We start from the raw sequence: 27,017 nt of genomic DNA on the forward strand, positions 1-27,017 counted from the left end.
CCTATCTGAAAAATCAAAGTCATGTCTTGTTTGTGGTTGTGGTTTTTTAATCTTGGCAATCTTAAAACAAGCAAATTGTTTTAAAACAAACAGTCTTAAAAAATGGAAATTGACTGCAAGCAAATTGAATGGAGATGAATTCTGTATCTCCATCTAGTCCTGGTCAGTTAAGTCAGCAAAAGTAAAAAAAAAATAAAAATGTCAGAATATAAACCCTGGCTCTATTTAGGTTCACTTCTAAAGGAGGAAGTGCAAAGAAGGGAAAATGAATTTTACCGCACACAGTGCTTCCCCACACAAGATTTGAAAGAGTAAGTAGGACTGTGCTAGAAGCCCAATTCTCTGACTCCCCTCAAATACAGGAACTTGCAGTATTTTTAGATGACTAGTTTGACCAACAATTTTACTCTAAAGGCATCGTGCAGTTACCGCTTTTAACGCATCTCAGTTGCAAAAGTTTCTGTCGCTGATTAAAAGGCAAATGAAATGTGTTCACTGTTGTTTCAGCACCTTAGTACAAAACCAGAACAATGAGAGCTAGGCTGTGGTCTATTTACCTATTGTAGGGGGAAATAAAGGCGCTGATGAGAGGGCCATGCATACAGGAAGAATCACATTTAAACAGATCAAATAGGACAAAAAAAATCACCCCTGGTGTGTTTATCATTAGATATGTTTAAAGCATTTGACTATGTGAAACCAAAGTATTTAATTGGAGTGGTTTAAAAAAAGGATTTGGCCCTAAATGTGTCAGAATATTGGAAAATATTTATGGTATTACATCCGTTCAAATATCATGGGCTTTTGGCAAAATAGCAAAAAAAACACCAAAATAACTAATACTATCTTTGTATACATCTATTATAGATGTTCAATTTTGCTCTCAGCACAATTTGAGAAGATGGTGGGAACTGAATTGGGGCTTAAAAATTGAAGAAGAGGCGTGGAACAGACTGTGGACAAAAGTGCCATACAAAACCATATTGGCAACCCCCAGAGAAAGAGTTCTTCAAATTGTATATGGCTGGAATTTAACACCCAGGTTTCTAGCCTATATAAAACCAAACAGTTCCCCAATGTGTTGGAGAGGATGTCCCACTATTGGGGAATATTAACACATGTGGTAGGAGTGTCCAAAAATTGAAAAAAATCAGGAAAAATGTATTTACAGAAATAAATTTGATTATGGGCAGACAGTCCCCATGACCCTAGGACTGGCTCAACTTGTCATGATATGTTGCAAATTAAAAACAAGGAACTTATAATATATCTGTTAACCACTACAAGAACAATTATTAACCATGGACATATGGTATATTGAAAATTGGCAAACAACATTATTAGAAGAAGTTGCAAGAGGCCAAAAGAAACATGACGATTTTATGCAGTCTCCTATTATACAAATAACCAGGCATATGGTAGAACGGTATCCATAGTTTGCAGCACAGTCTGGCATGCATGAAATACTATATAAAACCAAACAGTTCTCCCATCAGTTGGTCGCCAATCTAAGCAATACACGTTATTACACATCATTTCATATCTGTAACAATTTTGGCAATTATTATTTATTATTTATTTATTAAATTTTCATAACATCCTCCATCTGAAGACCTCAGGTTCACAACACAAAAGTACAAGTTTTAAAAAAAGTGCACTAAAAACAAGAACATAAACAGGCCAATAACCCACTTCATCCCCTTTGGCACAACTTTGGTAACATATCCTGAAACGTTTATCTGCTTGTTTATTGTTTTTTATTTTTATTTTATGTAATTGTTGCAGGTCATATGCTATAATGTAAACAAAGATTTATCTCAGTGCAACCATGTGAATCAGTTTAAAAATGAAAATTAATAAAAACTATGTTGCAAAAAGAAGAATGAGAGCTAGAACATAAGCAAAATGGGGGTGTGATTGCTCAGCTTTTCCCAGTGGGGACAGCTGGAAGAAAAGCAGGGAAAACATCAATGCCAGAACTATAAAAGAGAAAGCTCCCAAGGCTGAAATCTATACACACTCACCTGTGTAGTCCCATTGTGGTTGTGAGTAGAGTAGACACCTATAGGAAGGTGCTGCGGTGAACACAAAAATATAATTTATCCAGCCTCCAAGTTAGTAACCAAAATGAAAGGTATGGTTACTTCCCCTCATGTTTTTTGAGGGAAAGATTTTGAGAATGTTTACAGTGTGGCTGTTGGTGCCTTGGATGCAAATATATTTTCATTACTACAATTTTTCTTTTTTCTTTTTGCAATCTATGTTGTTACAGAGGCACCTGCAGCAGGGGAGATGGACTTCCGCTCAGCACTCCGACGTGGGTGAGTATCCTCAGAAATGTTTGTACCGGTCAGCTAACGTGAGTGAACACTTTGGTAAAAGTAAACGTGGATGCTAATATCAAATATGTCCCACCTCTGCATACACACGATCCAATGGTAGCTTTGCACGCAGGAAGGTGTTGCATAGAACTGGTGATGCACACATAGTAGCCACACATCAAAGTCCTAGAAAACAGGTGGGGATGTGCAACCCATCTGCATCACAAAATGGATATGAAAAATGTGCCCCCATCTAAATCATGCAAGGCTGATAGAGACTCCATTGGCTAGGTCAGGGTAAACAAAAGTAGATCAGAATATACTGGTGGGTTCCTGGAGCATTAGTAGGAGACTGGCAAGGGTTTATGACTCCTCATTGTTTAGTTCTCACAACCTCAAGTTGTAATAACGAAAAGGCACTTCTTTGCCCTTAAATGGGCTGCTGAAAGAAAGAAAGATTGGGATAACCAGGACTTTTATGTGAAAGGACTGTGAATTCTGTCTCTTTAAATTCCAACTATATGTCTTTAACACCTGGCTCTGCTTAACTGAACTTGGGGTTGTGAGAAATAAGGTTCTGATTTCTTGCTAGCTCAGAGTCACAATCTACTTGGAGACAATCCCCACCACCCAGTTAATTTGAATATTGCCTCGCAATTATTCACAGAATAAAGCTTCCTTTGCTTTTAGAATCCCTAGGTGTTTGTCTATCAAAGTTGGGAAGATGTTGAGTAAGAAAATGCTGTTGGACTGAGTGAAGTTGTGCCCAACTGAATTCTGTGTTTTGTCATTCTCTTATTCAGGAGCATGATGGGAGGAGGGAGACGGATGACTGGAGCTTTCGCCAGGTAGCCACATTTAATCTGGTGTTCAGCCTCGGTCTTCATGATGAACTGTCGCTCAGTGGCCACACTGCCTAAATTTTGTGTGTAAAAACTACCCAAAGGACTTAGTTGATGGGTAGTATAGAAATGGGACGCAGGTGGTGCTGTGATCTAAACCACTGAGCCTCTTGGGCTTGTCGATCAGAAGGTCAGCAGTTCGAATTCCTGCAATGGGGTGAACTCCCATTGCTTGGTCCCAGCTCCTGCCAACCTAGCAGTTCGAAAGCACGCCAAAAGTGCAAGTAGATGAATAGGTACCTCTCCAGCGGGAAGGTAAACGGCATTTCCATGCACTGCTCTGGTTTCAGTGTTCCGTTGCGCCAGAAGCAGCTTAGTCGTGCTGGCCACATGACCCGGAAAAACTGTCTGTGGACAGCCTGTAAAGCGAGATGAGTGCCGCAACCCCAGAGTCGTCTGCGACTGGACTTAACTTTCGGGGGTCCTTTACCTTTAACTTCTATAGAAATCTAACACTGATTAATTAAAATGCTTGTCCTTTGGAACACATGCATACCTTTAAATCCACTAGCTATGCTGCTGATTGGAGCCTTAGCATATAGTCCCTGAATTAGTGTGGCTATCACAAGCCATGTATTTATTAATTTATCGCATTTGTTACTTGCTTTTTACAAAATAAAGTCTCAAAGCGACTTAACAAGATAAAATACCACAGAGGGAACAATTGGGAGAGGGAGCAGTGGCATCCATGAGAGACAGATTCATTTCCTTGAAGAGAGTGTTCTGGAAATGGTGCTTTCTTAATGACTGCATGAATGCTTTTTGTATTCACCTATTTCTCTTGAATATGCATGGATTTCACCATTCACATCTTCACCACTGCGACCCTGCATTTTGAGAACTGCCACAGAAGCCCTGTTTTCCCCCCAATAGAGTTCCATTCTTTTTGTGATTCTAGGTTAGTATAAACTAGGATAAGGGCTTTCTTAGCAGTTAGCTACAATAATGTAGAATACTGTAAAGGGGAATAATGTTTGCCTTTATCACTGGCAGCTTTTTGGAAACAGACACAACTGTTTCATCTACCCTTTGAGGCTGATAAACTGCTGAATTTCATTCTAGTTCATTTAATTTTTTTATTGGTTTGGGCTATTGTATTATTTTTCACTTTCCCCATAGCAATATATGGAGGCAAGAACAACTTTGGGCTATTTTATGTGGGTAAGGTCTGTGTCAGGGAACTGACATCAGAGAGAAAAGCGGAGGCAGGGCTCCAGAGCGATGCCGGAGAGGGAACCAGTCGGGGGGGGGGAAGGAATTCAGCGTGACACCAATAGAGAGGAGAGGGAGATGGAGGAATCGGTGTCAGGGCTCCAAGACCCTTCAACCGAGACCAGCGGAGAGAGCGCTGGCACGCCCTTGCCGTCCCCTTACTTGCGCAGACGCGTTCCACGCAGGGAACATAGGTGGAGACTTGGGGTCAAACAGCTTTTATGCTGGAAGAGATTCAAGAAACGCCCACTGACGGATTCTGCAAGTGACTAACAGGTCACGGAGGGCGAGCTCTAACCCTAAACATGGTTGAGCAAACGATCTAACTGAAGTGGAGGCAATTTATGCACGAGTAACCCACCCATAACCATTACAGCCTGAAACAATAACGGAAGCAAAATACTGTGGTTTTCCTGGAGTATAATTTGAGTCAAACGGGCTTCTGTTTCCTCAATTCTTCCTGCTCTCTCCTGTCAACACAGGATGGCCTGTTGTAGGAGGTGTAACATTTTGTGTGGATGTGGTTCACTGTATGCAAGATCTTTCCTATCCTGCAGGATCAGAGAAAACAAGGCCTGACTGCATTTTAGCCTGAACAAAATATGTCCATAAGTCACTTTTAGAGAGACGGTACTCATATAATCACAAAATTCTATGCTACTAATGTTGGATCAGCAGAAGTATATCGCTTTTTTTGTGGGGAGGGGTCTCTTAAAATGCATGTGAAACTTATTTGACTTTTATCTTCAGCATGAAGATGCTTTAATCTACATCTTTGTGTGAAGCTATTGTTTCTGCTTTTACTGCATTCTGTTTCTCTTCTGTTTATTATTAATGCTACTTGCTATACTGCACAGTGCGGATGGACATGAAGAAGGCAGAGAGCTGGATTTCAGTGCCTTGCTGAGAAAGAGGTGAGCACGCTGCCATCTGTAAAATGATGGTACAAAAGGCTGAAGGTCTAGATCAGTCTTTCTCAACCTTGTGACCCTAGATGTTGTTGCGCTACAACTCCCATCATTCCTGGCCAGCATGGCCAGCAGTCAGGGACATTGGGAGTGCAGTCCAACAGCATCTAGGGACCCAAGTTGAGAGAGGCTGATCTAGAGTAACTGTCTTTGTCATTCTTACATTTGCATTCACGTGGTTGTACTAGGTCTCTCAAGCCTGTCAGCTGTGGCAATCCGTATGGTCTGTGAAAATTACCTGCCTAATGTGGGAGTTCCTGTTGCTCATTGTGCATGTGCTTAATTATTCAGTTTGCAAAGAGGGAAGAAACTGAAGCTTTTTAGGACCAAAAGAAAAGTGATCTCTCTTTTTTTGTGCACAGAGAACAAACAGGAGAAACGTCACTCTGCAGAAACTGTTTTACGGTCTCATGTTGGGAGGAGGAAACAAGTTCCAGAAATTATTGAGCAACTGGTGGGGGTGGAGAGAAAGGGGATGAGACTCATAGTCTGTAACAAAGAATTATCAGCTTTGATTAAGATTTCTTTTTCATTCTGACTCCTTATATATATTTTCATTTTCTTTGTCTCCTCTTCCCTTGCTCTTCTTCGTCTGCCTCTCTGTCTCTCTCTCTCTCTCTGCCTTATAATCTTCCTGTCTGTACTTTGCTGTCCTGTTGTGTCTTCCATCTGGCAACTTATCTTGGAATTCTGATGTCTGGAACAGAGAGTAAGATTTTATTTCTTTTTCTGTGTGAACTGCATGGAACAGAGGAAGTTAAAAGGCTATGGGGTTGACAGAATGTACAAACCTCCCCTTTTCTTTTTGAAAACTTGGAACAGCATAGGTTTCCCATCCCAGACATTATTTTAAAATCCAGTTAATACAGATGGAAAGCAATTAGTTTACTTTCATGAATATTCTAATTATCACTTTTGAAGCAATTTTAAAATTAGGACAGGATTTTCATTTATTTTTCTCTCCAAGCTGTAGAAATGCTATTATCCAGAACTTTGAGTTATCTCAGTGCATCTCCCCAGAGTGTCCGCCATGTCATTGCAACCCTGCATAACGTCCAACCTTGTTCCTCTACCTACTGAATTATGCAGACGTTTCTCAGATCCCTTAACCAACTGAGGTGCTCCTATTTCCCTACTGAATTCCTCATCAAAGGTGGAAAGAGTTTGCTGACCATGTTTTTGGATTCAATGCAATCCTAAAACATCCCCAATGAAGTAAATTGATTTAAAATAATATTTATCAGTGAAATAGCATCTTCCCTGTGACCAGATCCCATGCTGATCCAGTGGTGTTTTGACTGGATCTTAGTTCAGGTGTGCCGATTTGAGATGTGGGTCATAGTATAAGCCAATGGACCAGAAATTGACGCCAAGTTCTGTTTAATACGAAACTTTGCCTTTCATTTTATTTTTTTGATACAGTGGTCATACAGGTCTTGATATTTTAGCATCTCCATCCTATTATTCAAGCATATCTCACCAAGGAATAAATTGGTGCGATTCTAAAATTGATTGAAAAGTTAATTTATTATGTTAAAGTTTCAAATCCTTGTCTGATGGATCTACTTACTTAGTAGTACTTACTACGCTGACTATAACTCAATATCCTGAGATTAATAATATGCTGAATAGCGCCTTCCATCTGATGGCACATAATTGACTCACAGTTAGAGAGAGAATCATTTCAAAACTTGGAGGAATTCTACATGACTGGTGTGTAGCCTAGTTCTCGTTTGTCTAGGACAAAAGAAGAAGTGACACCATTCACACAATTAGTATTATATTATATTAGCAGGTAGTGTGGTCTCAATCCAGACTGAAATGCAGACAGAGGAATAGGGGGGCTTTGTTCCCTGCATTCCGTCTACTGCATTCTGTCCCCTACACTCTCCCACTTGAGTTCCAAGCTAGATTGGGTGCCCTCTGCCAGCCATTCACCATAAAAAACTGCTAATTCTGTGAACGGTGACATGTCTGGTTTGGTCCTTAGAAGTAATCAGCTGGACTTATTTCTAGCTTATTGTGCTTAATTTCCCAGCCTTTGTTAACTAGCCATTACTGTGAATTATTTAATTCAGAAGATGAAGGTTTCCGTTTTAATACTTGTTGCAGCAGAGTATCAGAAGGCGTTCCTGGATTTATATTCCATTCTAGTGGTGTTGCCGGAAATGTGCAATGTTTCTTCAAAGGATAGAAATGCAAGTAGACAGAGGAAATCTATGATAAAGAACTCCCCATAGGTGCAGGATACGTCCTGCAGTTGTCACAACTATGGATCTCTCCCATGTTAATCAGCAAGTGACGCTGTTCCTGGAGCTTCTGCTGGAAAGGGTAAAACTTTATTCATATTGTTCCAGAGTGTGGACCTCTATTTAATGGCAGAATAATTTAGATGACATTGACACAGAGGTGCCATAGGCCAGAAAGAGGTTGGGAGGAAAGGGAACAGTTGTCACTCTGCTTTGACATGAGATGGTGAAGGGAGACCTTGAAGGAGGTGACAGCTGAGAGGTCTGAATCAGTCTAAGGTAATAGGATAGGAAAGGCCCATCGCTGGAGTGTATGCAACTATTTTTAACTCTCCCGCACATGTTTAGAACACATTGACAGCTTACTTTGTGTGGAACAGGTTCTGTCTAAAACACCTCAATGCCTCCAAGTTCATGGGTAAACTGTGGTGTTCTTACTGCATCTAATACCCCTCCCTCCCAATATAGAGTGACTAGTTGGAGCCAGTGTGGGAAGGCTAGTGTTTTGAAGAAATCCTGTGTTCAACATAAACCTGTGCTAGTGCAAATTCTGCTTGTGACACCCAACCCCATATCTCTACTTGTAGCACAGATAGAGTCAAGTCAGGCACAGGACAATCTGGGTGGACTATGCAGGTCAAATGTGCTTTTGAGTAGACCTGGTGTACAATCAGCCCGTTTATTTGTAAAACTCATGCAAGTTCTAACTGTTACTAACAGAAAGCAGTGGAAGAATCGGCAGGAGGCTAATTACTTATTGCTTATTACTTGCCCTGTTAGAGCTTAGCAATTGCTCTGTCTTCCATTATGTTCCCTTTGTTTGTGTGGCAAACTGATCTGCATGACATTAGCCCTTTTCATGCTGGCATCATGAATTCTCCATATATACTAAAATAATGGATTCTATCTGCCTGATCAGGGGCCCTGCCTTCTGCATGGTTCCCAATCCTATGGACACAGCCTTGATGTATACAAATTGACTGTACATAGGATTTCATACATACCTTCAGCTGAACACATGGACATTGGGGGCACAGACAGTGAGTACAGTCTGTTGTCTCCTTCATGCGTGAAGAGCCATATAATCACTTGGTATGCCATTAGGATAGGTATCCTGAAAAATGTCTGCAGTCTATGACTCCCCAAGTGTTTCATTTCTTTCCACCTAAACAAATTGTCAGGGATAGCTGGACAGGAGTTGAAATGGAAATGTCGATCTAGCATTGCAGGCTAGTTAGATTCTTGTTTTAAGCAGATTTTCTCTGCCTTTACAAACCAAGTTCACTAATTGCAGGCTGAGCAAAGTCATAAACCCTACTGCGTAAATTGTGCTGTGACTGGTCCATTGATGTGCATTATAATTAAGAAAGAAACCTCTTCCTAGGAGTATACATAGGTTTCTTCTGCTACATTTATGCTTGTTCTTGGCTATGTGAGACCACTTGAGTAGTGCACTTTCCAAAATCTGAAATGAAAAAATGAAAGACTTCATATCCATGATGTATTCCCATTCCCCTAAATGAGGCCTGTTTCCAGCAAAGCTGTACCTCACGTGGTCCCTCTAGGTTGGTATAAATGTAGGGCTGTGAACACGCTATAAAGCAGGCACCCCCAAACTTGGCCCTCCAGCTGTTTTGGGACTACAACTTCCATCATCCCTAGCTAACAGGACCAGCGGTCAGGGATGATGGGAATTGTAGTCCCAAAACAGCTGGAGGGCCAAGTTAGGGGGTGCCTGCTTTAAAGCATATTCTTTTTCTCAAAGAATTCTTGGAGTTGTGGTTTACCCCTCACAGAATTACAATTCCCAGCAGCTCTTAATAAACTATGGTGCCTAGAATTCTCTGAGGGTGAAATGCGCTTCAGATGTGCTTTCGAGGTGTAGTATGTACACAGCCTAAGACTTGAGTAGAACTGGATTGTTTAATGTGTGCTGTGGCTTCTTTACCATCATTATAGTAAATCCTTAGTCCTTACCATCAAAGGGCTGCCTTCTTCCAGTAATGGCGCTAATGCTAACACATGTTGCCCTCTTTCTTGCTCATGGCGATGCTGCATGCTCCTCCAAATACTTCTCTGCATCGTTCTCAAGTCCAGCAGCTTCTTGCGCTCAGTACAGCGGTAAGCTTTCCATTCCCTCGCCTCTGCTAACTGTTAATCAATCTTTTACATGACTGCTGTTTTTGTTAGTAAATAGATTCACAAAAAGAATATAAACAGATTCATGTGCCTAGAAGATGCCTAAACTGTTTAAGCGAATTATCAGCTCAGGGGATCCAAAGTTGCTATCTTCCCTTCTAGTTTCTTTCATTCTAATTGTTTTTAAAATCTGTACAAGGTTGATAAATGCCTAAGCTTCATTTTGAAGAGAAATTGACACTTTCTACTCACAAGACGGAAAAACCAATTTATTTATTTATGATACTTATATTCCCCTTCATCCTCATTAAACAAATGAGCTCCTATATAATTAAGAATTGTAAGTCAAGGGAGCTTTCTCGCTCAAAACTCACACCCTAAAGCCACACAGAAAACTCGCCTGTTGCCTAACATCATAGTCTCCATGACCCCTGTTGCAAGGTAAAGGAGACTGGTATTGTTGTTAAGGAATTGATTTAGGAACTTGAAAATAAGGGTCCGATCATTGACTATGACACATTATCTGAGCTTCATCAAGGCACCTAGTCTTTCTATGCCTTAAGCACCTCACTAACAATGTGTCCCCTAAACTGACAGGTATTTTAATATAAATAGGAATTTATGCAGTAGAGACACAATCTAATAGGCAGGCTATTTGAAGTCCCTTATGAGAAAATGTTCTATATGCCCCTTTTCTACAGAATTGAGGCAAAAACTGAAGCACAGCCAGATGTTGACGTGTGGGAAATCCTCCGGAAAGCTCCTGCATCAGAATATGAAAAAATTGCTTTCCAATATGGTATCACAGATCTGCGAGGTATGTTGAAGCGTCTCAAGCGCATGAAGAAGGAGGAGAAGAAAAGCACAGGTAAGAGAACATGATTGCTTCTCTTCTTTTTTCCTTCATGGGAAATGCCTCTTTTTAGGGGGAAATACAATGTATGAAGCAGCTTTCAAACTCTTCCATGGGGGTTGGGGGGATATGAAAGACCATTTCACATGTATGTGTCAGTTCCCATGCTTCAATTTACTATCAAGAAAAGAACAGTAGGTTCTAGAGAATTAGAAATGAGGAACCAAGATGAGAAAGGTAGCCATTAAAAGGAAGTATACAAAATTAAGAGATAATAGTGGGTGCTTCTGGCAAGTCTTGTGGAAGAATGCAGCTTCAGCAGAAGAAATGGAATAAGGGAAGAGAGTCGTGGTTTACCATAATCCAATAATGATTTGAAGATATTAATTAGCTGAGAACATAGGTAACTCTCATTAAAACACATAAAGCAGAAAGTTGGGAAGTGGACATTATAGTTAAGCTTCTGCCCAGTTACTAGGGATGGGTGAACCTGTCAGTGTTGGTTTCTCTCAATTTCTCATTTTTCCAATCTTAAGTTCAGTTCTCCATATTTCTACATCAGCGTGTGATTGGAGTTTTTTAAAGTCCTCATGAAAATTCACCAGCATTTTAGTGCAAATTTTAGTACAAATATAACATATGGGGGGCAATTTTGCATAATAATCATATTTTAGCAAAGCAATTTATCCTAATATAATGCATTTTTGTATGTTATTTTCACCAAAATACACAATTTGTGCATCTTTTATCCTACTTTATGTATTTTTGTACACATCAGTGCCTGGAGAACTGCACTGCAACATTTGGAGAATGTTAATGGGTGGGTTTCAGTTCACATGTTTTTATAGAAAATGTGAATCAGATAGATTTGCCTTTATATTTGAACTGAATCAAATTCCTCCCCCATCCCTACCAGTCACTGTCCATTAGCTTTAAACTAAGATAGTACTGTGCTAAATTGTTGTGTGGACAAGCCCTAAAATATAGGAAGATGAAAAGGGTATTAAAGGTCTCCTGGTCCTTTTCCCCCACTCAAAATTACAATGCACAATTAGCAGTATTTGAAGAATCGTAGAATTGGAAGAGACCACAAGGGTCATCTAGACCAACCCCCTGCAGGAATCGTTAGCCCAATGTAAGGCTTGAACCCATAAACCTGAGATTAAGTGTCTCATGCTCTACTGACTGAGCTAACCCCTGTGGGCAGAGTTTGATTACATAAACTGTTTCTTCCCCAGCCTTTGCCAAGAGACTGGAACCTGCCTACCAGACTGACAAAGGACAGAAGATCAAATTAATGGTGGAACTTGCTAACCCAGATGATGAAGTGAAATGGCTGAAGAATGGGCAAGAGATCCAAGTCAGCGGCGGGTATTTAAAAAAAGCAATAAATACTAATGGAAAAGTGTGGGCTATAGAAGTTCAAGTCATTATTAGAAGGGGGAGAAGAAGAAAATCAGGGTCTATCAGAAAGAAAAGTGGAGAGAATAATGAAGGGTCTAATGTAGTGGATATAATTGGATGGGAGGATATTGAATTAATAGGCAGATTTTTAATGACTGTCTGATTTTATTTCCCCCTCTTTCAATCTCTGCACCTGGAACTGAACCCAATCACTGGTCTGTCTCTTAGCAAGTAAGTTCTCATGTCATGCTTTCCCATTTGTGATTCAGTTAATTTGCCTTTCTTTACGATATCCTGGCAAAGTTGTTATACAATAAGCCCATTATCAACATCAGTGTTGTTTGGTCCATATCTGAAGAAGGTATCTGAAGAAGTGTGCATGCACACGAAAGCTCATACCAAGAACTAACTTAGTTGGTCTTTAAGGTGCTACTGGAAGGAATTTTTTTTGTTTTGACTATGGCAGACCAACATGGCTACCTATCTGTTTGGTCCATAGTGTTCCTTTATGCATGTCCCAAGGGATAAATTACTTCTGTTGGGGCTCTGTGTGCCATCAGGGAGGCAAAGGGAGGAAGGGATAAGGTGCGTCTTCCCACTTAACCACACCAGGATGGGGGCATCTAGTCAAAAACTCTGCTTTATGTCATGATAGAAGACAGGGTGATGAAGATTTAGGAACTCCTTCTCTTTTGATACCTTTGAATTCTCTTTGCATTTCACCAGATACATTTTTGAGGCTCTTGGGAACAAGAGGATTCTGACCATCAACCACTGCTCACTGGCTGATGATGCAGCATATCAGTGTGTGATTGGAGAGGAGAAGACTTTCACAGAACTCTTTGTCAGGGGTAAGCATAATTCATAACCACCATTTTATTGGGATCAGAGAAGGGTCCAGCAAATTGGTCTGTAGCAGATTTTGAGGGGTATGCAGGGGTAGGAGATGAAATGGAAGTCCTGTTGTTCCAGTGGAGCCCAACATTTTCATTTGAAGGGACTCAGACACTTAACCTGCTTCTTCCCTTCCACCTTCCCATTCTCTTTCTTTTGAGACTTTATTCTGGTTTACGCCAGAATTTCCTACATTTTAGTTTTAAGGGATGATTTAGGCAGTCTTGGGTGACAAAGAACAGTCAAGTGTGCCAAAGATCTGATTTATAGCTACAAAGAAATGAAGGGAAATGGTTTATGTAAGAAAGTCAGTTATGTAATTTGGCATCTCAGCCAAATTGGAAAGAACTCTGGGAGTGTGAGGACCTGCTATTCATATAGCTAGAGCTGACCATCAGCTGGGAAAGCTGGATGAGAGAACTTTTCTCTGCATTCCTCTCTCTCTGAAATTAGGTTTCCTCCCCATTTCTAGAGCCTCCTGTCTTGATTACTCATTCTCTGGAAGACCAGGTGGTCATGGTTGGTGAAAGAGTGGAGTTTGAAATTGAAGTGTCAGAAGAAGGGGCTACTGTGAAGTGGTAAGGAACTGGGGAGAAGTGGAGGTTCCTACTTCCTGAATGACTAAGAAACGAGAATGTTAAGTTGTGGGCAAACATAGCAGACGACACAGCGATTTCTCCAGAGCAGTTATTTACTTGTAAGCTGGACAGAACTGAACAGCAAACAGCTCAGCCGGCCTGCTTTTATAGGCAGCCGGCTGTCAACATTGTAGCAACAACAACCCAGAGTTTCCCGCCTAAAATAACTGACGTGGACCTGAGTGAAAACTATCTACAGTATCCCCCTGCTGGCCCAGGGTGAAACTTCACTACATAACAGAGAACAATTGCCCTCCAGAGTCCTAGGGGCTCGAAACTATCACACAAGTGTCCATCACCCTTCTTGCATGACCAAAGAGAGAAGACAGAACAGGCAATAAGCAAGGGAAGGGGTCCCAAGGCCAGAAAAATATTCTAACTGACCCTCACATTCCATTTTAAAGATAGGTCTAAAGGCTGTTGTGGTTTTCTAAGAAGATCTACAAGTAGGAAAGAAAACATAACACATTCGAAGTGTGGTGCAAGGATTTATTTATTTGCCTTAAGTTACTTAGTTAAGGGGGTGCTAATGTCTTTGGGTCAGTGGGCACATTTTGACTTTGAGAAGGGCCGCAGTCACAAAATGGCTGTCATCGCATAACACAAAATGGCTGCCCAGAGCAGAAAAAGACAGATGACCATGAAGTGGAGTGGGCATGCTCTACCAGCAGTGCCTCTTCCTAAATCAATCTGGAAAAGCACTAAAATCAGCCACACCCATGCTCATTCACAGAGAGAATCTCTTAGCACCAGTTTGGTGTCTGGGAGAAGGACTTGTTGGTTGTGGCACCCAAGAAGTAAAATGGCTTCCCAAGAGAGGTCTGCTTAGCCTGTTCTGTTTGCTTTTAAGCACGGAGTGAAGATTTTGGGTCTTTTCAGAATCTTGATTTTGTTGAGTATTTTGCAGTTTCCCAGGCTTTTTTTTTTAATACCTAAGATGGGTTTTTTAACTGCTGTTGCTTTGTTGTTTTGTTGGGATTGCTTATATGTAAGCCACCCTGTGCACTCTCATTAAAATACAGGGTTTAAATTCATCATCATTATCTGCATAGCAAGCTAATCTGCACCTTCTTTTATTGTTTTTAAAAAGCTTAAATACAGCTTTTTGTTCATAACAAAATATCAAAGCAGTTCACAAGGCACTATACAAAATTCAGTGAAGCAGAAAACAACCATTAAAATCAAGTAAATGTACTGCAATGGAAACCCCATCCCAACAACCCCCATCATTGCCTTACAGCTGATGTGTGGTGCCATGTGGCTGTTCTAATGTGTCAACCAGCCCTTCCTGAGGAAAAGGGCAAGAGGGTGCTCCTCGTTGCACAAAAGAAGCTGACCAAACTGGCACTTAAGTCTTACTTGAACATTGGCAACGGGACAGTGTCCTCCACTGAACTTGAGGACAGCTTGGAGCGGGTGCAGGGCAGGTTCTTTGCCCTAGACAGTTCTATTTGCAACACTTGCTCACCTCTCTACATGATAGCTGCTTACTGCCTGATCAAACAAATACCGCAATGCATCAAAAGTGGCACCAGAATCTGTCACGGCAGCAGAGTGACATACGCATGCACACACACACACACTCACACTCTTACAGGGTGCGTGCTGGAGAAAGTGGACAGGGCTGGCTCCCTCTCTGCCTGCTTGCTTAGTCTGTTTTCATTTCTTTTATGAATTTATTTAGAAAGATTTACAGACCGCTTAAATCACAAAGCTGTGATAAAACGCAGCCAAAACGAAGCCCACAAAACTGTTTAGAACAAGTATACATAAGGTAATTGTTAATAAAAACCCAGATGGAATCAGTAAAACTTTTGAAACAAGCATAGATAACTAAATTCTGCAGTATATCTGGGTAGGCTTGCTGAAATAAAAATAGTTTTCAGCTGACATCTAAAACAATATAGCCTCACAAGTTAGCCAGCGAGTCAGTCCAGGCCATTAACAAGCAAGCATTACTAAATTATTTATTTATTTATTTATTTACCCCACCCATCTGGCTGGATTTCCCCAGCCACTCTGGGCAGCTTCCAACAGAATATTAAAAACACAATAAAACATCAAACATTTAAAAACTTCCCTAAACAGGGTTGCCTTCAGATATATTCTAAGAGTCAGATAGTTGTTTATTTCCTTGACATCTGTCAGGAGGGTGTTCCACAGGGCGGGTGCCACTACCAAGTAGGCCCTCTGCCTGGTTCCCTGTAACCTCATTTCTCGCAGTGAGGGAACCGCCAGAAGGCCCTCAGAGCTGGACCTCAGTGTCTGGGCTGAACAATGGGGGTGGAGATGCTCCTACAACCAAGTTGTGGACCTAGGAGGGCAGAAACAACCAGGGAGAAGCATCTGCTGAGCCCCACTACCCCCTGTCTGTGACCACTGTCTTACTTTGCCTAATGATAGAGCCAAGCCAGAGTGCAAGAACAAAACTGCTAGCTGTTACTGCAATACTTATAGGATTTATCAAACTTAAGTGTTATCATCTGTTCTTTTTTGGGGGGAGGGAGATAAACAGGCCCATGCAACTGGTGACTGTGTGTACATTACATGTGTGAAAATATAGCACAGATGTACATTTGTTGTTTGGTGTTCATATAAGGATGTCTGGAGATATCATACTGTGTGGGGTGTGTGGGTGTATATGGGTATGGGAGTATCTAATCCTTCCCAAAACATATTGCAGCTGCCACTATCTGATCCTGTGGCTCATGGCTGCTCCCTGAAATATAAATACTCATTATAGAGTATTGATAGCTGTGGAATGGGCAGCAGACAAGGGCAGAAGTGCAGCTGTCCCAGCTTTAAATGGAGTCAAAGCCAGAGGAAGAACTCTCAAATTTTCACCAAACCTCTAAAATAGTTCAGGATCTAACATCATTCTTCATCATTTCAAGAGTACCAGAAATGAATCCTTGTTGGCGTCAAACATGAAATCAACATGGAGAAAATATTTTTCCCTTTCTGAAAAGGAAAATCAAAACCATAAAATTATTACAAGAGTGAATATTCAGTCATATATAATGTTTGTGTGCTATATATTATTGTAACCTGGGACCCTATGTGGAGGGTGAATAATAAATTGAAGTAATAATAATAATAATAATAATAATAATAATAATAATAAAAATAAACAATTAGCCCTATGACTGCTACATTCAAATTTCATCCACATGGAAGGTTTTTCTTTCTATACCACATATCTTGGAATAAACCTGTGCTGATTTTACATATGAAGAAGCAGGGAGACATCTGGTTTCACTAGAATCACACAGGGAAGCTAAGACAGCACTTTGATGAACATCCCTGCACAAAATTACCAAAAAATGCCTCCAATCCTGTCCTCCCAACCTGAGGCTGGATGTGCAGGTTCACAGGTGCATCCACTACTTCTGATAATCCCTCAAAGATCATGGGTAACATACCCATGGACCATGAACTTGTGCTATATGAACAGGAGTCGACTGCCCTGTTGCTGAGCATTACAGAGAGGTGTAACAATATTTCATACCTGTAGGGAGAAGGACGGAGTGGAGCTGACCCGGGAAGAAGCATTCAAATACCGTTTCAAAAAGGATGGAAAAAAGCATTACCTCATCATTAATGAATCCACCAAGGAGGATAATGGGCATTACAAAGCAAAGACTAATGGTGGGGAGTCTGTTGCTGAATTGATCGTGCAAGGTGAGATACAAAAGGAACTTTTTTATAATGTATGGTGGCTGGTAAACCACTTTGTGGCTGGGAAACGGCCGTTAGCTAGATGGCTAATTGTAGGACAGCTAATTGTGTAGGCCTTCAAAGCATATTATGGGGATTGTTAGGCCCATGTGCCGGATGTAATAGATATCCTGATAACAACAGGTGCTTGCTTATCAAGTCCTGTTAAAGTCCCACGTGCTCTGGATGTCTCTTCCTATTTCACCTTTCCCAAAACAGTTCCTTTAGCCTCTTCTTTTTGTAAAAGACACATCCACAGCTTCAGTTCTTGGCTGACCTCTGACCTTCTGGTGTTTGTGTTGCTCCATCCACAAAATTCGTGATCTCAGAGAAGAAGCTGGAGGTGTACCAAAGTATCGCAGACCTGACGGTGAAGGCAAGGGACCAGGCTGTGTTCAAGTGTGAGGTTTCTGACGAGAATGTGAAAGGCATTTGGCTGAAAAATGGGAAGGAGGTGATTCCAAATGAGCGGACTAAAATCTCTCATATTGGCAGGTAAGTCGTGCTTCAGAAAATTAAGCCAGGGTGCTGTAAGTTGCTTGAGTAACAAGCTGCTAATAGTAATAGAAGTAGCAATAATAAATTGGTGGTGTTAGTAGTAGTACTTTCCTTCGGGTGGAGAGAATATGTGATACGATGGTATGTGGTGAGAGAGAGCAGTTGTATATAACCCAATATTATATACTAATTTTACTCAGAGGGAGAATGCAACCTTCCCTCTGAATGGTAAGGAGATATCTGGGAATGCCTTTGTATTGTGCTTTGTGGGTGTTTAAATTGACGTGAGGACTGTGTGTGTATTAGTTTGGAAGAGTTGTACAAAGCGTTTGGTTATGTTACAGTGAATGATTCACGAATCTCTGGGAACAGATCTTTCTCCAGTTTTCAGACAAGCCCCTGTGAAGGCTGACGATTTTTGCGTTCCGGTCACTGTGGCATTTGTGGTAATACAATTGCCCATAATGTATACTGGAAATGGCTGCTACTTTATGAAATGCCCTCAAACATATAGTAATATACCTAGAGCTCAACCAAGCCCATTGCAGTCCATAGAAGGATGGATTCTCCTATTCTGTGACATGTATGTGCAGACAGTATGCAAGGTTGTTATAGGGAATGGGAGTTGTGTCTACAGTTCTCAAGTTTTTCTCCTTCAACTTGGCCAAGAAAAGTGAATTCCTTCACTAAGCAGAGCATAGAGGGAGACGCAAGTGTGCTGAAGGCACACTCAGACACTTCCTATTCCCTACCATGACCTGTAATGATTCAGCACAGTGTTTGTGTATGGATATCATGGAGGAGGAGTGAAATTAGGCTTTTCATATGCCTTATAAGGAGCTCTTTGAGCACAGTTGCCGCACCTGCAGTTCACGGGATTGAAACACTAGTCAAGTTGATTTGAATGAAGTGACATCTTAATAAAGTTTGTGATATAGGTTCCACACTATTTATACTTATTTATTATAATATAGAATATGCATACGTATATATCCATGTGGCATTCTTTCTTACCTATCCATCTACTCTGGGGATGGGATTTGTCCTGTACAGAGGTGAGTGGACCCAAACAAAGCTTGTATTTTGTATTTTTGCAATATCAGAATCCATAAACTAACCATTGATGATGTAACTCCAGAAGACGAAGCTGATTATTCTTTTATACCCGAAGGATTTGCATATAATCTCTCAGCCCATCTTCGTTTCTTGGGTAAGTGTTCTGGAATCTAATTTCTGTTCTTGGTGGGAATGTTCACTTTGTGTGACGATGAAACAGGAGATTCCCGCTTGGTGATGCCTGAGCTTCAAAGCACCTTAGTACTGCGCATCTCTGTGTGTCCACTGTGGCAGTAAGGGTGAAATAAGGTTATTCTGTACCCTAATAGGGATATCTCCAAGCATGGGCATTAGGCCTGTGGTGGGCTGGATCAATCCAAATGCTATTATTTAAAATGTCAGCCCACTTTTTGACTGATTTTTTTAATCCCTCTAATTGCCTTATGTAGCACCACAGGAACTCTGTGGATAAATATCTTATACCTTAATATGGAAAGTTACGAAAAGAATTGTGGTATTGACCAAAGTATGGGAAGGTCAACACTGGATGCCACAATTAAACTGAAATTAAATATATAGAGAAAAGCGCACACAACAATAATGAGTAGCTTCCACTTTCATATAGTTTTGGCTGTGAACCAGCAGAATTAGGTGCAATTAAGCCTATTGATCTCAGTGGAATTTATGTGCACATAACTGTGCATTGGATTATCACCATGGTGTAAAGGTTGTTTCTGAATTTAGTTCATAGAAACAATTCCAGCATTATAAACTGTTGTTTCCTAGAAGCTAATTCTAAAACCCATAAGAAGAAAATCTATCCTTGTTTTGATAATAATAGGCAGGGGCATTCTTTCAGGAGGATAGCTCATCTGCAAGAAAGTCTTACTCCAAGCCAGCAATCTCTTCTGAATAGCTTTGGTACAGTTTTTGGTGTAGAGGACCAGTCTTTGTACACAGTCTTCTACTGCAATAAATGCAGTAGAATACTGCAATAAATGCAGTAGAATGCATCTACTTGCAATAAATGCAAGTCTGCAGGTGCTCAATGTGTGCATTTACCTTCCCATGGCAAGTCATAGGACAAACAGTACTGTGCTAGCAATTTATTTCAGCGTTTATATGGAAAATCCATTATAGCTTCTGCTCTCATTCATTTTTATAGGTACTGTTCAGTTTCATTCCCATTTGGCAGATATATATGCTCAAAATATAAAGGGATTTTAATTGTTGATCATTGTGTCATTGGTGCTGTCTAAACTCCCCCCCCCCCAACTAGTACAAACCATATCCATTAACCTCATCTATAGGACTGTTTGAAAGGATGTGGATTCTACTGTTCAGGATAAGCCTTGGTCCATCCACACATTAGGGGCATGTGGAAAAAATTGTCTTTTTTGGTTTCTTTCCATTTTTTATTTTTCCAGTCTTAAATCCTCCACATTTCCACAGCAGTGTGCCCATTTAATAAATCCTCATGAAAATTTAGTAGCATTTTTAGTACAATTTCCCCCCAACACTTTGGTATACAGTTTTGACTCAGATACACGTTTTTGCAAGCAATTTTCCCCTAATGTATATTACTTCATGGATTTATACATTTCATGCATTTTTTCCTCCAGTACATACACCAGACTTTTAGAAGACATCTGAAGGCAGCCCTGCTTAGGGAAGCTTTTAATGTTTGGTGCATTGCTGTATTTTAATATTTTGTTGGAAGCTGCCCAGAGTGGCTGGGGAAGCCCAGCCAGATGGGCGGGGTATAAACAACAGCTACTTATTATTATTATTATTATTATTATTATTATTATTATTATTAGGGTGGAAAGCTGCTTTACAAAATTCAGAGATATGTGAATTTCAAATGATAAAATGTGTTTTGGGTTATGTATAGTTGTGAATTAGTTTCTCATTAAAATATCAAAGAAAGAAAGAAAGAAAGAAAGAAAGAAAGAAAGAAAGAAAGAAAGAAAGAAAGAAATTATCCCACAGCCCTGTTCTAGACCCTGGCCTGCAGTTTGGACTAGCAGTGACCAGAAAAGGAGTAGGCATGATCCTCAAGTATGCTGAGTGTCAAGTGTGTGCAAGTGCACACCTAATACAAAACAAAAAACAAGAAGTGCCTCCATCCAACTGAGCAAATGGAGAAACAGCTGTTCAAATTAAAAATGAAAACTCTTTTTATGAAAGAAACATGAGTCAGATGGAATTCCAGTAGAGGTCTTGAAGCCAATGGTTGGAGAAGGGTGGTGGCTATCTAATGTCTCAAGAATTTCATTGTAAAAAAGGAGAAGGTGCCAGATGGAGAAGCATTAGGACAGATGGTCATGGCTATGGAAATGTGCAGGTCACTTCTGACCATTCCTAAACCTTGCTGTACTGACAAGTACATGCCTTAGATATAGCATACTGTGCGCCTGCATTGATGCAACACCACAAAGCCTGAAATAGAAATCTGGGCTACCTGAGCCAATGGAAAAGATCTCTTTGAGCAATCAGCATTGTTTCACAAAATGCTTTCTTTCCCATGGAAATTTATGACAGTGTGCTAACTCCGGCATACTTGCCTATAAGCTAGTTGATGTGAATTAATTGTCTGAGGGGAAGGGATTGATATAAACTATGACAGATGGTTTGATGTATGGAGAATCCAACTAAGGATAAACATTTGGAGTAGTTAATTTTTTTATCTCTCTCAGCTCCATGGATCTAGGATTCTGTGTTATGCACATTGAACGAATGACATGGTTAAGTTAGCAGCAACAGAAATGCAAATTGGTGAATAAATTAAATTGGGGAGACAAATCTGAGGAGCTTGGATACAGAGAAAGTCAGGAGGGTGTGAGAGTGTTGATTATAGAAACAGGGTCATACGGGATGATAGAAGAAGGCACAATATCAAGTGAAAGGCTGAATATGAGAGAGGTAGCACTAGCAAAAGAAAAGAAGCCAGAACTGAAGAAGGTAGAATTCTGGATGGTACAACTCCAAATTGCAGTTGGGGGAGTTATATTTTTGAATACTTCTTTGTATTTTTTTTAAAAAAAGCTTTTAAGGGGCGGGGTAGCCTAGGCCTCTCCTTGATGTGCTTATGTATATGAGGAAGCACTCAAAAATATTCCTGTCTGCAGTCCTGTGTAAAAAGTGTAGCTCAGCTCTTATTTACAGCACAGTTCAGACAAAGTTAAGCACTTTTGTCCTTTTAATTTCAACAGGAGAGCTGAACATGTGCTTAAATTTTTCCCATTGAAATTAAATTAATGTGTCTTCAGTGCTTGACTTTGGTGAGATTGTACCCTCACATAAGAAAATTATTTGTGTTTGGTAAAGATTCATAAGTTAACTCAATAAATAAAGTTAACCCCCTCCACCTATCAGGAACCGGATCCTAGCCTGCTTTGGCCAATGAAGATGCAGGATGGGACTTGGGCTATGCCAGGGGGTGGAGCCGGCAGAGTGGGTAGGTTTCCCTCAGATCCCTTGCCCATTTAAGCAGCCCACATCTGGGGCACTAGCTGTTCTCAGTTGGCAGTTGGCAGTTGGGGAAATCCTTTATTTTGGATGGAGGGGAGGCTGTCATCTCTGCTTGCCCCTCCAAACACTGGGGTATCCCCTTAAAGGGATCCGGAGGGGAGTGCCTGTGGCCGCATGCTGAGGCAGGGCCAGGCCCAAAAGCAAACCCCCAGACAATGGTCCCTGCGTGGGTCACCCTATTTGATGTAAGTCTTAGGAACCCCCACCTGGATTGACCACACATCGCTTCCAGTGGGTGAGCCGAAAAAATTTAGATGGCCCCATGTCCAAGCCAAACCTCTTTCATCTGTATTCAATAAAGTTGTGTCCTGTTTTGACCCCAAACCAGTCTTATTGGTCTCTTATTTATATGGGTTGGAGTATGGGGAACCCGACGACTGGTCCCACAACAAGCATGCAGCTCTGGTGGTGAAAGGCATGTGACAGGATAGTGTATGAACTGTTTCAGCAGATAGAAAATATAAAATCCCAAGTATTCGCAAAGTACAGTCATTTGTTGTCATAAAGGCACCAGAATTCTAAGATGAATTGCTTTGGGGCAAAAATTAAGGACAACGTTCCTTACATTGTATCCTGATTTTCTTACCTGCTTCTCCTAGTGTTGACAGCTTTACATCATGAGAGGTTATTGTTTATGCATTTTTAAAATGAGCCTATGAATGGTCCATTTTCACATCCAACAGAGGAAATGACTTGGGGGTGCAGTTCTAAAGATGTGTTGTTGTTGATTTTACTGTGTTTTATTGTGATTTTATGGCTCTGATGATGGTTTATTATTGATTGATTTAATTTGTGTTAGCCACTCTTCTCCTGAGTGGAGGAAAGGGTGGGATATAAAAATAATAGATTATAAAATAAAAACTTTCAGATACATTTTATCCTTTTTCTTTCTTTTCCAGAGGTTAAGATTGACTTTGTGCCTAGACACGGTAAGGGCAATATGTTCCATTCACAAGTCAGTGAAATGGGAGAAAGGCAAAATAAAATGGAATCTTTGAGTAATCCTCAGTAATGCTAGAAAATTCTTCTTTGCCTTTATGCTTTTGCTGCAGAACCTCCCAAAATCCGCCTGGACTGCATGGGCCAGTCTCCTGACACCATAATTGTGGTGGCTGGAAACAAGTTGAGACTTGATGTACCCATATCAGGAGATCCAGTACCCACAGTGATCTGGCAGAAAGTAAACAAGGTAAAAATGTCACCGTCTCCAAGATAGTTCAGCTCAAGCACGTATGTTCTTATGCCTTATTTTATTTCAGAATTTTAACTGGATTAATAAAATAAAAAGAAATAGTTACTTAAAAAGATATTGACTTTAATGTGTGTTCTAAAATAAAATATATATAACATTTACCATTCCAAGTAAGCACTTTAAAAAAAAGGCAACCTCAAAATGGTCAAAGCAGCTTCAGTTCTGAGTTTGTTGAGGATAGCAGTCCAAGCAACAAGGTCAAGTCCCTTGTGATAGTGGATGTGTTCCCACATTTATGTTCATTGCACTTATCTCCCATCTGATGAACACGTGGAAATGCTACTGTTTATGTTTTGATCATTTATCATGGATCATTGCTTCTTGTGACTAATCCAAACAGTTACTCAACAATGGAAGATCAATCTATGAGGGAATGATCATATATATAGCCTTCCTTCCTTCCTTCCTTCCTTCCTTCCTTCCTTCCTTCCTTCCTTCCTTCCTTCCTTCCTTCCTTCCTTCTGAGTCAGGCCATTGATCCATCCCAATGTTTGCTCTCCAGGGTTTCAGACGGGGGTTTCTCCCAGCCCTACCCAGTGAAGTCAGAGATTGAACACGAAGTCTTTTGCATGCAGAGCACAGCCCTTCCCCTGGGGTTTCACTGCGTATAGAAATCTTTAGAATCCCATTTCTTCTTGTGGGACCATTTCCTTTTTGAAGCATCTTGGCAACAGTTCTGCTAGACTTTTCCGTATGGAGCTCATCTGAAGAACAAGGATGCTGCGAGCTTCGATTGCTTGTGTGAATTTATAAAATGCAGAAGACTTACCCTCAATGAGACTTGGAAGGAGATTTAGGACTATAAAGTAAAACACCCAGCATTATGTGTTTGGAAAAACTGCAGGAAGTTCAAAGGAATATTCTGGACCACAGAGTAATGGGAGAAAATGGAATGGAATCTCCTAAGATTCTGAAGGCCCTCTCATTTTTTAACATTTCTATTTGTGTAGTGCAAGGCTGACCTCTTGTGGCCCTTATTACCAACTGGGCTTCTCTGTCGCTTTGAAATCCTGATGCTGTCAAACAAGGTGTGTGGTCATGGAATGGGGAGAAATGCTCCTTCTGTGGCAGTTGCTTTGAGGGTCCAACCCACCTCCTGAGGGTCTTCCTTCCACAGGCTTTTCCCACTTGCATGTTGGCAAGGCCAGACACTTCCAGCTGTCAGCATTTATCTCATCCTGGCCCCCACATTGTTTCAAGTGGACATTATTAGAACTTGCACATGCTTAAGGTGAATAAGAGGAGGGGGTATATGGCAGTTATTTCCCGTTCTTTACAGGTCTTTTGTGAACTGTGGAACAGTTTTTGACACCACAATTCTTTTCTGCACATCTTCAGAACATGTGGTTTTATTTAAGCCCTAGAACATTTTGGGGGGGAATTCTGATATGTGACTTGGCAAACCCACACAGAACCTGCTAGTTCAATGTTTATTTATTTATTTATTTAAAATATTGGGCCATTTAAAGGAGATTCTGCATGGTTTAATTCCTTACATCCAACCTTTATTTTCTATTCAGCTTTCTTTAATTATTATTCTTTCTTTTTTAATTTCCTTTCTTTATACAGTGGAACCTCAGTTCTCGGATGTCTGTGCTGATGAACAATTCAGAACCTGAATGCCAACAACCCGGAAGTGAATGCTTCCATTCCATTTTCAAACGCGCCTCAGAAGTTGAACAGCTTCTAAGGCCCGTTTCTCCATTTTTTCAATAGATTTTGCTGACCGCCCTTTGATCTTCAGTTTTCGAACATTTCGGAAGTCAAACAGTCTTCTGGAACGGATTCTGTTGCTCAAAGGGTCTCAGATACTAATGCCAGGAAAGACCTCCATCTTGAAAAGCTGTGGTTTGTTAGAAGGAAGACTGAGCTGGATAAGCCAATGGCCTGATTTAGTAGATGGTAACTGCATATGGCACTAGGCTTGCTGCTTTTTAAAAACCTGAAGGGAGACTCTTATAGCAATCACTGCAGAGAGAAGTGGAATTAGCTACCCTTCCTTTTGCCATTGTACTTCATGGGGGAGAAATTGTGTATCTCCTTGTTTATATCTCCTAGTTCAGGGCTAGACAACATGGTGCCTTCCAGATGTTTCCCCACTCTTCCTGTGTTTTGTGTCTCTTCCAGAACAACGAGCTAGTGCTGCTAAGTGACCCATCCAAAGATATGACAGGCACAGGGGGAGATTTAAATAACGACAACAAGGCAAGTTCTTTGTTCTTCAACCAGTCGAACAGAGATATCTGGTCCTTAATAAAGAGACTTGGTGACTCTGTCATGAATTCAGTAATTAACAATGCTGGAGAAAATAGGAAAGCTCATCTCTTGCATAATAAATTGCTATTTTAAAATATTTGTTTAAGGTATTTTCTTGAAATCTGTCTCTCTTTGGACTCAGAGTTTTTGAACTTGAGCAACCCTTCTAAACTTACAGGGCTGCCAGCCAAGCACTATTTATCTGTTCCACAGCTAAATGTGCAGAGATCCTTGTGGAGGGAGGGAGGGAGCAGAGAATCATGTGTATACAGCCTGCTGCTGTGTGCAAGGATCTGTGGAGTGGCAGTAATCTCACACTGGCATTAGAAGAGTACTAGAGCAGAATCCCTCCGAGCCCTTTCTAAAACTGGGCATAGAGAAACCAAAGAACAAAACCAGAAAGTGTTTCAGAACTCCATCCATCCAAAATCACATTGTGATGACTAGGGAGGGAGTGTCTATAGTCACCCATCCAAATCCAGTGTGGATCAGTTAAGGTCTACTACCAGGAACTATTTGGTCTTCCCAGATCTCTGCTGGTGAGGGAGGAAGTGCAAGTGGCTCAATCTGTTCCCAGCGCAGATCAATGACACATACAGTGGTACCTCGGTTTAAGAACAGCCCTGTTTATGAGCTATTCAGTTTACTCTGCAAAACCAGAAGTAGTATCCCGGTTTGTGAACTTTACCTCGGTCTAAGAGCAGAAGCAACATAACAAAACAACCTTTCAACCCATAACTGCTCACAGGTCTTCTCTGATTCTGAAGGCCGAGTCCATGTAGAGATGTATGAAGACCATTGTGTGTTCACCATTGAAGGAGCTGAGAAGGAAGACGAGGGAGTCTACAGAGTTACGCTTAAGAACCCAGCAGGGGAAGATACAGCTGATATCACCGTCAAAGTGATTGGTAAGCAAGGCAGATGGGCACTTTCTAAAGCCTGGTACAAGTGAGCCAAGTCTTCTCTCTGCCAGCCTAACACGCAGTCACAACCATTGATAGAATAATACATTTTCCAATGGAGCAGGAGACCCTGCAGATGATCTTTCTCCTGCCAATGTCCCTCTGGCCTACTGTGGCAAGTAGGACTCCCAAGTGTGCCACATAGCAGGCAGAGTGAAAGGG

The 27,017-nt window shown here is 40.9% G+C and overlaps 1 protein-coding gene across 4 annotated transcripts in view; it reads left to right on the forward strand.

The window, feature by feature from the left end:
* The window catches only part of MYBPC3 (myosin binding protein C3), a 66,033-nt gene that overhangs the window by 15,904 nt on the left and 23,112 nt on the right, over positions 1 to 27,017 (forward strand). For 2 of the 4 annotated variants that reach the window (XM_083749397.1, XM_083749398.1), the window contains exons 7-21: positions 2,273 to 2,321; positions 3,125 to 3,169; positions 5,293 to 5,349; positions 9,750 to 9,773; positions 10,493 to 10,659; positions 11,883 to 12,015; positions 12,775 to 12,899; positions 13,415 to 13,520; positions 17,095 to 17,261; positions 17,627 to 17,792; positions 18,899 to 19,005; positions 23,285 to 23,314; positions 23,438 to 23,574; positions 25,696 to 25,842; positions 26,642 to 26,801. In XM_083749397.1, the coding sequence (XP_083605523.1) occupies positions 2,273 to 2,321; positions 3,125 to 3,169; positions 5,293 to 5,349; positions 9,750 to 9,773; positions 10,493 to 10,659; positions 11,883 to 12,015; positions 12,775 to 12,899; positions 13,415 to 13,520; positions 17,095 to 17,261; positions 17,627 to 17,792; positions 18,899 to 19,005; positions 23,285 to 23,314; positions 23,438 to 23,574; positions 25,696 to 25,842; positions 26,642 to 26,801 (1,620 nt within the window). The remainder of the gene's footprint in view (positions 1 to 2,272; positions 2,322 to 3,124; positions 3,170 to 5,292; positions 5,350 to 9,749; positions 9,774 to 10,492; positions 10,660 to 11,882; positions 12,016 to 12,774; positions 12,900 to 13,414; positions 13,521 to 17,094; positions 17,262 to 17,626; positions 17,793 to 18,898; positions 19,006 to 23,284; positions 23,315 to 23,437; positions 23,575 to 25,695; positions 25,843 to 26,641; positions 26,802 to 27,017) is intronic. The other 2 variants (XM_083749399.1, XM_083749400.1) reach the window with 1 other exon arrangement.

This window comes from Podarcis gaigeae (genome assembly GCF_964106915.1).
Source record: "Podarcis gaigeae genome assembly, chromosome: 1".
NCBI classification, from domain to species: domain Eukaryota; kingdom Metazoa; phylum Chordata; class Lepidosauria; order Squamata; family Lacertidae; genus Podarcis; species Podarcis gaigeae.